This window comes from Mus musculus, chromosome 7, assembly GCF_000001635.26.
Source record: "Mus musculus strain C57BL/6J chromosome 7, GRCm38.p6 C57BL/6J".
Taxonomy (NCBI): Eukaryota; Metazoa; Chordata; class Mammalia; order Rodentia; family Muridae; genus Mus; species Mus musculus.
The window spans coordinates 43,491,461-43,503,271 of NC_000073.6; the positions used below are offsets into that span (position 1 = coordinate 43,491,461).

General features: G+C 47.0%; 1 protein-coding gene across 2 annotated transcripts in view; it reads right to left on the reverse strand.

Annotated features, from left to right (window-relative positions):
* Positions 1-583: 583 nt before the first annotated feature.
* The window catches only part of 4931406B18Rik (RIKEN cDNA 4931406B18 gene), a 13,926-nt gene continuing 2,698 nt past the window's right edge, over positions 584-11,811 (reverse strand). The window contains exons 3-8 of one of the 2 annotated variants that reach the window (NM_028737.3): positions 9,556-9,846; positions 7,713-7,994; positions 6,591-6,872; positions 6,349-6,451; positions 4,141-4,274; positions 584-2,711 (exon numbers count right to left, since the gene is read on the reverse strand). In NM_028737.3, the coding sequence (NP_083013.2) occupies positions 4,169-4,274; positions 6,349-6,451; positions 6,591-6,872; positions 7,713-7,994; positions 9,556-9,846 (1,064 nt within the window). In that variant the 3' untranslated portion in view covers positions 584-2,711; positions 4,141-4,168. Of the gene's footprint in view, positions 2,712-3,331; positions 4,275-6,348; positions 6,452-6,590; positions 6,873-7,712; positions 7,995-9,555; positions 9,847-11,811 lie in introns of those variants that run through there. The other variant, XM_017312340.1, reaches the window with a different exon arrangement.

The window sequence follows — 11,811 nt, forward strand, 5'->3', positions numbered from 1 at the left end:
GCCCACCTGTAATCCCAGCACTGGAGAGGTGGAGGCAGGGAGATCAGGAGTTCAGGTCATCCTTGGCTACACATCAAGTTCAAGGCTAGCCTGGACTAGATCAGATCCTTTCTCAAAGTGTTTCAGGTTCTGATGCATTTTGGGTTTTATATTTTTGGATTTAGAGAAGCTCACGATGTCATAGTGTTTGGATCTTGTCTCTTGACTCTGTGAAGCCACCTCTGGGTGGGTTGAGTGAGAATGGCTCCTTCTTGTCCTGTATTTGAATGCTTGGCCTTCCCTATTTGGGAGGGGTTGGTAGGTGTGGCCATGTTGGAGGAGGTGTGTCACTCAAGGAGGAGTTGGAGGTTGTCAAAGCCTACCACATTCCCACTTAGCATTTGTATGTTCTCTGTCTTTACCCTGTGCTTGTGAATGAGATGTGAGCCCCCTACTGCTCCAATGCCATGCCTATCTGCCTACTATGCTCCCCCTATAATGGTCATGGACTCTAAGCCTCTGGAACTGTAAGCCCTCAATAAACTCTTCCTTCTATAAGTTGCCTTGGTCATGGTGTTTTGTAACAGCAATTGAAACGTGCCTAAGACATCACCCTTTATTGACTGCACTGCGCAAAAAAGAACACAGTCTCTACACAGTGCTACTTTGCTGTGAGTGGCAGAAGGACCCTGGAGGGACTCTGCAAGGAGGAACACAGCATGTCTTCCTTGCCCCTCTTCCCAGAGACTTCTTAACCCATGACTGCCTCCGTTTCCTGCTCTGTAAGGTGGATGTGTTGAACCTATCAAGTCCCGGGGGTTGCTGGATTGATTAGGTCTCAGACTGAAGTCTCAGTTGCTCCCTTCATCTGTAGGAATGAGGGATGTCACACAGCTGTCTGCCTGATCCTCTCTTTCTGATATATTCTGCCATCTCTCCAGAGCCAACCACCTGCTGCTGACTAAATTATAACCATTCCCTTGGTGCTTAGTCGTCCTTTGATCTGAAATAAAGAGAGAGAGAGAGAGAGAGAGAGAGAGAGAGAGAGAGAGAGAGAGAGAGAGAGAGAGAGAGAGAGGAAGGAAGGAAGGAAGGAAGAAAAAAAGAAAGAAAGAAAGAAAAGAAAAAGGCAGTCGAAAGTAGGAAAGAAAGATAGAAAGAAAGAAAGAAAGAAAGAAAGGAAGGAAGAAAGAAAGAAAGAAAGAAAGAAAGAAAGAAAGAAAGAAAGAAAGAAAGGAAGAAAGGGAGGGAGGAAGAAAAGAAGAGAAAAAGGCAGTCCTGAGGTGACCAAGCCTAGATGGGGACAGAAGCATTCTCCTCTATGGGATATCTGGCTTTCTATACCCCTACTGAATAAATATGTGCCTTGGTCTGGATGGTCACCAGTCCATCCTGACCATGTGTTCCCACAGAACTCAGTGCAGAGTGGCACCTGGGTACACAGGAAAATGTTTGATAAATGGGAAAGAGAAGGACGGGAGGGACGAGTGAGAAATGGCAAGAAAAGGCAGGGCATGTGGCTAGGTCAGCAGAGTGCTTGTCTGGCATCCATCCCAGCACCACATAAACCAGGCATAGAGATGCATGCTTGCAACCCCTGCCCGAGGCATGGGAAAGCAGGAAAATCAAGAGTTCAAGGTCATCCTTGGCTACATATCAAGTTGGAGGACAGCCTGGGCTATGTGGAACCCTAACTCAAAGAGAAGAGGGGTGGCTGAAAAGAGGTCCATATACACCTCAAAAATGCACGGAACCTACGAAACAACCAAAGTAATGTGAATAAAGCATGGTTGTGATGGGGTGGGATGGGAAGGTGGGGGCCAAGAGCACGAGATAGATACAAAGAGACAGTAAAGAGATGGTGGTCCAGCCACAGCAGGATGACGGTGGCCAGCAGTGCGCTTTAGTATTCGGGGCTGTTCTAGTTTTTAGAAAGTCTCACTGCATACAGAGAAGGTTCATTCTTGTCTCTGCCTGCCCCACAACTGCTCTCTCCAGAGCACCCCAAAACCCAGCTCCCATACTTGAACTTCTGATCAACCCTTTCCTGCATGACTTTTGGGTGAAGCCAAGGCCCTGCTTCCCCTGATACCTGCCCTTGAGCCATAGACGAGGACCAGGCCACCCACCCTGGAAGAGACTACGTGGAGGCTAGGACAGGAGAGGAGGAGGGGAGGAAGAGGATGAAAGAGGGGAAGGGGAAGAAGAACAAGAGGAAGAGAAGGAGAGGGAGGAGGAAGAAGAGAAAGACAGAGAAAAAAGAATAGGAGGATGAATGTGGGAAGAGGAGAGAGAAAGACAGGGAGGGGAAAGAGAGGAGGAAGGGGGAAAGAAGGAAGGGGAAGAGAAGAGGAGGGAAAGCAAAGGAAGAGACAGGGAGAAAAAAGGGAAAATAGAAGAGGACGGGGAGAGCAAACAGAGGAAGGGGTGGGGGAGAAGGGGAAGGCCTGGAGAGGGGTGGGTTTGCCCAGCCACAGGGAGAGCTGGGCTGTAGGTCTCTGTCTCTGGAGTCTGAGGTGGAGGTGGTGTCTTGCTCCTCTGCAGGTCTGTCAGGCTAGAGAAGTCTGGAGTGCACCATGATCCCCCTGAAGTTCCCATGTGGACTCTTCTTTCTCTCTCTAAGGCCCTGGGCTGTAGAAGAGACAGAGGCTGCCTTTCCTTGGTGTTGGAAAGGGCTCTTCCTGTTCTGAGTATCCCACTCAAGGGGCTGGGCTGGCTTCTTTAACTCTCGGCTGTAGGTAAAAGGTATTGCTCATTAAAATGTCTCTTTTTTTGTCGTTGCTATTGATTGATTGATTGATTGATGATTGATGGATTGATTGATTGATCGAGACAGACTTCTTTAATCTTCAGCCATAGGTAGAAGGTGTTGCTCAAGAAAATGTCTTATTTTTTTGTCATTTATAATGATTGATTGATTGATTGATTGATTGATTGAGACAGGGTCTAATGTAGTCTAAGCTGACCTCCAACTCACCACATAGCTTGAAATCCTGATCATTCTGCCTCTGTCTCGGTGCTGGAATGAATATGGTGCGAACCCCACCCCACCCCATTTATAGGATGCTGGGGATCAAAGCAGCCAGAGTTTCCTGCATGCTAGGCAAGCACTCTACCAACTCCTTCATCCTAATCTCTTTGCTGAAATCCAAGCCTTTACCGCCTTAGAATACACTTATATTTGGAGACAAGACTTTACTGAGGTAATCGGGTTCATGTGGGTGAATTAGATTCCAACATGGACTGTGACAAGAAATTAGGGTTGAAATGGGAAGGAACAACTATCTTCCTACCAACTAGGAGGTTGAAGCAGGAGGATCTCAGAGTTCAAGGTTAATTCGGTTGACTTAGTGAGACCCTGTCTCAAACAAAAAACAAACAAACAAACAAGCAAAACCCGTAAAGAAGGTTTGGGAAAATAGAAATGTGGAAGAGTGCTCTTTTGAGGAGCTGGGGCCTAGCTGGTGCTCAGTCCAAGAGCCCTGTGCCAGGAATACTGGTGAGGGGCTGGGGGAGGGACGAGGATCAGCGGTGGAGCTTTTGAGGCGTTCCACTCTCAGAATGTATCAGAATGAGCAAGGCCCTGCATCCCAACCTGGGGCTACAGAAAACAAAAAAGATCAAAAAGAAAGAGAGGAGGGGGAAGATGATGAGGTAAATGCACCCAGAGGTGGTCCTATGAGGACACAGAAAGGAGACCGACATCTCCAGGTAAAGGAAAGAGTCCCTAGGAAAAAACAGCCATCCGGACACCCCATTGTGGCCTCTAACCTCCAGAATTAAGGGGCGGGGGGAAACATCTGTGGTTTGAAGGCACTCATACTGCGGCAACCCCAGCTGACATACAAAGCATTGACAATGGGGTTTACTCTCAGAGGTCTCCACCGTGGGACAGTGCTAGGCCTGAAGCTCCACAGGGTCCTTGCCGTAGTCGCTTCAGAGCTCTGCTGTTCCATGGGACCTCGGTGAGAAGAATATACAAACCCAGACCCACATCCACTTAAGACTCTGCCCCTCCATTCTATTCAAGCTGGGGCAGAGCTGAGCGCAAGGATAGGGCTGCAATCGCTGTTCCCAAGGAATGAGCGCCTTCTGGTGGCTGTGCCTAAGAAGGCCGAGAGGACTTGAGTTGAGTCCCTACCGCCAGTGGAGCGTACTTACCCGAGCCAAGGCTAGTGCACCTGCAGCTTCAGACTTCAGCAGCGTTGGCTCCTCCCAAAACTGGTTTCACGGGGGTCGGGGCTTCTTTGTTCTTGCAGGTTTGATTTTCTTCCCACCAATTAAGCATCTTCATTCTAAGACAATGAACCTTGTGGTGAATGCTGCATTCAGCTCTACCTCGACTTCAGTGCTGGGCACCGTGACTCCCTTCCATCGCCGCCATTCCCCAAACTAGCCCTGGACTGCCGCCCAGAACACCGGGCTCTCTCCATGAGCTGGGTCTGTGAACGGCCCACTCGTCTGAAGGAAATCAAACCAGCTTGATGTGGACCCTTCCTGGCCTCTTTACTGGCCTCCTGTGTCTAGGCTATCACCTTCCAAGTCCTAGAAACTCTTAGTCACTGCCCTCCTGAGGTTCCCCATTAAACACAAGACAAAGTCCTAGCCCTTTGTGACCCCCCTGGCAGTGCCTTCTCTCTGCTTCTCTTGCAGCCCTGTAATCAATCTATTTATATATCCCTGTACACACACACACACACACACACACACACACACACACACATACACATACACACACACACATACACACACACACACACACACACACACACACAAACACACACACCCCTTTGTGTGGGTACAAGTTTATTTTACATATTTCTTTCTTCTCTTTAACATTTTTGGCACATGTATCTACAAGGAACTCTCAGATTTTTTTGTATTTTATTCAATGGACATAGCAGAGATTATATAAAGAGTCACCTGCCTGTGAGGACTTCATAGCTACCATGGGGTCTGTCATATCATACACCTCCCCTCACCCCAACAGCCGGAGCCAGATCTTTATAGCTGTTCCTCGGTCTCTTATCCTTTTCCAGATGTAAAGCCTCCTTTGGCTTCTGTGTGAATTGAGAGTAAGATCCAAATTTTCATTTCCTGTCTGAGAACCATCCTTCCATTAAAAATGACTGAAAATGGTTTCGAAAGCATTGCCAGAGATCAGGAAGAGGCTGTAAGGAAGCCATGCCCTGCATAAACCTAGGGCTGGCTTTTGTTTGCTGAGTCAAGGAGACCTTGGCAACACAATGAATTTCGTAAAATTACACTTTCTTAATGGGTGTGGAGGCCAGAGGACAACTTGCAGGAGTTGGTTATTTCTTCCACCATGTAAGCCCTGGGGGGGGGGGTGTCAAATTCAGCCCCTTGGGGTTGGAGGGGAAGCACTTTTACTCCGAGCCATCTTTCTAGTCCCGTTGTGAATGAATTTGACTTAAAGGAAGCATGAATCACGACTGCAGTTCAACAAGTAAGAAATGCTCATTTCACTTAAGCCCGTGTAGAAATGTTCCAACAAAAAATTTGCTGCAAGGAAAATAAATTGGCACTATGTACAATATATTTTATGATCCTATTTAATTTAAGCTAGAAAGAGTATCAGTTGGTCCTGTGGCATAGGACTATTATTATACCAGCTATTTTGGAGGTGAGACAGTCCAAGACCAGTGCATTGAGGCTCTGTCTTAAAATGAAAGTATAAAGAGGGCTAGGGTGAGACTCAGTGGTAGAGCAACTGCCTAGAATCCCCCAGTGAGGGGTTTGGGCATGATTCAGTGGTGGGCTAATTGTCTAGCATGTTCAAAGACTTACATGCAACCTTCGGTACTGAAGGAGAATGTGAGGAATTTACTAGAAAGCATTGATACTTCTAATAGGTTGAAAATCATCATGGAAATCAGAAATGTTTCAGTCAAGTGATAACATAGTTCGTAATCACATCTGTGGGATGCAGTTAAATTTATGCTTAAAGGGAAATGTATAACCCTAGATGCAAATAAAGAATGTCTGGAACTTAACAAGGAGCCCACCTCAATGGAAACTAAACTGGAGGAAAATTCAACGAAGAAAACAAGCATCATAAGTCAATGGAAGACCAGTGAGAGGCTCTGTGAGAAAAGGAGCCTTCAGTCAAGACTGACCCACATGGCAGAAGCAAAAAGTCAACTCCTCAAAATTCTCCTCTGATCTCTAAAGATATACTATGAAGGGCACATGCATTTGCACGCACACACACACACACACACACACACACACACACTCACATACATGCACACGCACACACACTCAAAAAAATAAATGTAGTTTTAAAAATTAGTCAATATGGCAGGCTTTAGGGAAGGTCTGGTGTTGAATTTGAACTCTGAAACTCACACCAGCACAACGAGGAAGAAGAGGAATAAAGCCGACGCTATGGCCCCATACACAATGCCCTGGATTAGACCTCTCAGGAACACACTAGAAACGGAGCTTTTATCTGAAATGAAAGGAACGAGAACATGGTCACCCTGAGGCTTCAAACTTTGACTCTCTTCCTTCTGCTCCATGTTTGTGCTCATCCTGGCCCTCCAGTGCTGGCCTTCCACCCCAGTCACACAGGGCCTCTCTCCATTCACCTGGTATCAAGAAGATTCTAGAAGCATGGACTCCATATTGGTTCTTCCCCTCACAGCGAAGTCTCCTAATGATTTCTGGTTCCCAAATGAGGTGAATGGTGCTATTGGTCCAGGGTTCTAGTGTGGTGGTAGTCAGGTGTAGGATGCCATCTATTCTATTCACACTCACAGGGGTTCCTCCCACCCACCACTGCACCAAAGGTGTGGGGATCCCATGGAAGGAACAGCTACATGTGAGTGTCCTCTTCAGCAAACAGGAGTAGTTGAGCAGCCTGGTGGGTGCTGTGGGGAAGAAAGGGCAGAGGTCAAAGAGAGAGAGAGATCCACACGTTCACTCATTTCCTCCAAAGCCCAACTTTATTTAAAACTATGTGCATGTATGTGTCTGCGTATGTGCACGTGAGTACAGTGCCCACCGAGACCAGAAGAGGGCACTAGATCCCCTAGAGTTAGAATTACAGGTTTAGGTGCCCAACATGGGTGTGAGGGTGGGAAGTGAACTCAGTTCTTCTGCAAGAGAGGTGTGGTAGTTTGAATGACAATGTGCTGCAGAGGCTCATGTAGTTGAACACTCGGTCCCCAGGTGATCGTGCTATTTGAGGAGGTTTAGGAGATGTGGCCTTGTTGGAAGTATGTCACTGGAGGTGGGCTTTGAGAGCTAAAAATTCTAGGTCATTTCCTGTGTGCTCTCCTTCTTGCTTATGGTGAAGGATGTGAGCCCTCAGCATCATGCTGTAGTTCCTAGGTCTGCCATGATGACTCTATCCCTCCCTTTGGAACCGTAATGAACACTCTTTCATAGGTTTCCTTGATCATGGTGTTTTATCACAGCAACAGAAAAGTAACAAGTGCATATAATGAGCTCTCTCAGCCATTTAAGCCATCTCTATAGCCCCTAACCTTATTTGATTCCCAAAAAGATTTGGAGACTTTGAGATCCAGAGGGCTTCTCCTTCATTTTTGGTGCTTGAAGTCCACACCAAACATAGGCTTTACTCTTAGCTGTGATCTCTCAGCCCCCCGTGGTCAAAATATAACCACTCTCCTTCAGGACCAAAGTCTTCCTCTGGGTCCCAACATTTCTCCCAGACTATAGGCCCTGGTAGTACCCATAGCACTCACAGACCAGTTGTAGCTTGACCACTTTACTGCTGGACAAGTTATCTAGGGATAGCTTTAAGTGGCATCTGAGAGTGGTGCCCTGGTCCTCGGGTTTCAGTTCAATGGCCAGTGCTGAAGAGGGGTGAATGGAGATGGTTGTGTTGGAAGACATGATGGGTCCTTTCCAGGAGAGAAAAAGAGCGTTGGGCTCTTGGCAGGTGCTTTGGATGGTACAGCTCAAAGTCACAGGCTCTCCAGCCACACTACTTTCTGGGATGTGAAGCTCTGGGTTTTGGGTCAGGTCTGGAGGAGAGAGGAAAAGGTTGTGTTTAGATTAGTATTTTACAGGCATGTCACTGCACAGCATTTCTGATTGGAACCCCCTAACATCTTCCAACGGTCCCACAGAACTTGGGATTGCCATGTTCCCATGATTTCTCACCAATTTCTGCTATCAGAAAGCCCACTCCCCCTCACCCCCAGGCACATGAACAAGATGAAGGAGCTTATGTCAGCTCGATTCTGAACTCTGGATTTTAAAAATGATTTAAATTATATTATTTGGGACTAGCAATAAGGCTGAGCAGATAAAGGCAGTTGCCACCAGCTCCAACAACCAGAGTTGATCCCCAGGACTCATATTGTGGAAGAAAGAACAGACGCTCACAAGCTGTGACTTCCATACACACACAGTGGGATGCACATGTGTACACACACACACTTATTGGTTTGTTTTCTATTTCTGTGATAAAGACATGACCAAAAGCAACTCGGAAAGAAGAGAGTTTATTTCACCTTACACTTCCATGTCACACTCCATCATTGAGGGGAATCACGACAGGAACTTGAGGCAGGAACCTGGAGGCAGGAACTGAAGCAGAAACCATAGAGGAACTCTTCTTATTGGCTTTCTCAGTCTGCATTTTTATACAATCTAGGACTACTCGTCTTGGGGTGATACCACCCACAGTGAGCTGAGCCATCCTGCTCCAGTTATTAATGAAGAGAATGCCTTGCAGACTTGCATACAGATGTTAGCCCTTGCCTTCTGCCTTGCAGACTTGCATACAGATGTTAGCCCTTGCCTTCTGCCTTGCAGACTTGCATACAGATGTTAGCCCTTGCCTTCTGCCTTGCTCAAGATGGTCTCTTGTTGGTTGCTGTGAATCCCAGGCTGGCTGAGTCTCAGCTTCCCAGGATCCTGCTGCCTCTGCTTTCCATCCTACCACAGGAACGCTGAGATTACAGATGTGTGTTACCATGCCTTGATCTATGTGGGTAAGGCTGGTACTCACTCTGTAGCCCAGGCTAACCTCACACTCCTGGCATTTCTATCACTGACGCTCCGAAGTGCTGAGATCACAAGTACAAGCCACTACTTCTGCTTCTGTCTCTGAAATTTCTATTTAGAGAGATGCCAACTGTACTTAAAGCATTATATGATATTACAAACTAAATAGCTAAGGGTTTTAGATTTTTACATTAGTTAATTTATGTGTAGCCAGGTGTGCACGTGAAAGTCAGAAGACATCTTGCAGAAGTCTGTTCTTTCTTTCCATCACGTAGGTCCCAGGGATGGAACTCAGGTCTTTGAGCTTGCTGGCAAGTGCCTTTATCCACTGACCTTATATAACCAGTCCCCGGCTGGGTTTTTTGTTTTGTTTTAGCATTTACTTTGTGTGTGTGTGTGTGTGTGTGTGTGTGTGTGTGTGTGTGTGTGTGACCCAAGATTTTATAAAGTCCAGTACTTGATGAAGTAACCTGATCACCCGCACTCCCTCTAGATTTCCTACTTCCTAAACCACTGTGTGAGCCTGGATATCACGTGACATGGAGAGTCCAACCTCTGCCCTCCTGACAGTACCTTTCTGAGTTCCTAGACCCACATAGAGTGAATTGGTCATGTATTTTCTTCTGAGCATGCTGTGGGTCATCAGGATGCAGTATTCCACCTCCTCTGTGGAGAGATCACCCATGGGGGCACTGGGATGGCTGGTACCAACACGGAAGCTGATATTTTCATTAAGCCTATAGCTCACAGCCATGGGATTTCTGAAAGGTGCCTTGTAAAATTCAATCACACAAGGGACCATACTGCATAGACCATCTTCCATTGCTGTCTTCTTGACATCAACCAAAACTGGAGAAAGTAACCCTGTGGGGAGAGATCTAAAATAGAAAACGGTCCTACCTCAAGTTTTCAGAATCCTGCCTGTCAATCAAAGGGTCATATTATAGTCATTCAGGACAGGTTTTGCATTTGCCCAGCTCTGAAAAGCCACCTCAGAGGCCCAGAAGAGTCCTTCTTGGTAAGAGAGTCTTTATTAAGATGCATCATTGGGTCACATCCAATAATCTGAGTCATGTGGTTTATGGCAGAGACCTTGGGAGATATAGTATTGTTCACTTACAGTCTCTCTAGCTGCCACTCTCCCCCCAGAATCAAGTCACAGTTACCTGAAATTCCCTCTGGACAGACAGTTGATATGCATTATAGTTTTGTTAACACTACACAAACCTAGACATATCTGGGAAGAGGGAATCTCAATTGAGGGATTGCCTCCATCAAGTCAGCCTCTGGGCAGGTCTGTGGGGGTGGCGGTCTTTTCTTGATTTCTGATTCACATTGGGGGTGGGCTAGCACACTGTGGACATCGTGCCATCCCTAAGCAGGTGGGCCTGGATGGTCTAAGAAACTGAGCAAGCCACGGGGAACAAACCAGCAAGCAACATTCCTCCATGGTCTCTGCTTCAGTCCCTGCCTCCAGCTTCCTTCCTCAGCTTCCCTTGACAATCGACTATAGTTGTAAGCTTAAATAAACCCTTTCTTCCCCAAGTTGTTTTCTGGTCAGTGTTTTACCACAGCAACAGAAACTATACACAACCACTGTGGCCTCACAGCCCCTCAGGCCCTCTGCAGCTGCAAACCCAGCCCTCTCTGGTACCCCGGTCAACTCTGAACTGAAATGTTACTTTTTCATTGCATCTAACCATTTATTTGCTCACTCGTGTGTGTGTGTGTGTGTGTGTGTGTGCGCGCGCGCGCGCGTTCCTGCATGCGTGGATGTGTGCATGCTTCTGAAGGTCAGAGGACGACTAACAGAAGTCAGCTCTCTCCTCTCACCATGTGAGTTCCAGATAGCAAACTCAAACCATAAAGCATGGAGCAATCATCCTATTCTGTTGAGCCCTCCTCCCCTGGCCTGAATTATAATATTACCTTGACCCACTGCCTGCCTGTTATGTGACTCCTGGCTCATAGGCTAGGCTGTATGCTGTGGAACTTAGCCCCTTCCCCAGCCTGAAAGAACAGAAGAGTCCCTCTCAGTCTTATGGAATTTAAGGACATTTCTGTTCAGGAGCCCATCAGGGTACCTGTGATGTTTGTCACTCTCCTAATGAAGTTCTTTGAGTGAGTGAGTGTGTGTGTGTGTGTGCGTGTGTGTGTGTGTGTGTGTGTGTGTGTGTGTGTATGTGTGTGTGTGTGTCAGAGTGGTAATTCATCTCACCTTTCTTGCTGCAGAGCCTGTAGCATTGCTATTATTAATAGTAAGTATCATTTTGATCTCTGGAAGTGCCGAATGCTAAGGTCTGTCACACCTGCATGGCCAGACTCCCATTGAAAAGCTTGCACTCAAGGCTTGGTGGGCTCCCTGAGTGGGGAGCCTGAACTCTGTGTATCATCGTGCACGACTCCTGAGAGAATCGTGCTGTCCGGACAACTTCCCTAGGAGAGGCCAACTGGGTGCTCATACTTAGTTCTCTGTCAACTACCCCCATCATCTCTTCCCTTGCTGATCTTAATCTATGTGATTTTTATATAACTGGTCATCACCATAAAGACAATGGTTTCACTGAAATCTTTCTTTGGGACAAAGTCTCGAGCTTAGATTGGCCTCAAGTTGACTATATAGCCGGGATTATTAGAATGTATGATGTTTCTGCTCCCACTTCCCAGGTCCTGGGATGATGGTATGCACAACTACACACAGCTTTACACAATTCGGGGACTCAAACCTGGGGCCTCGAGCATGAGAGCCAAATACCTTACAGGTATGGGTTTGAGTCCTAGCACCCCCAATCAAGTAGCTCACAACCATCTGTGACTCCAGCTCCAGGA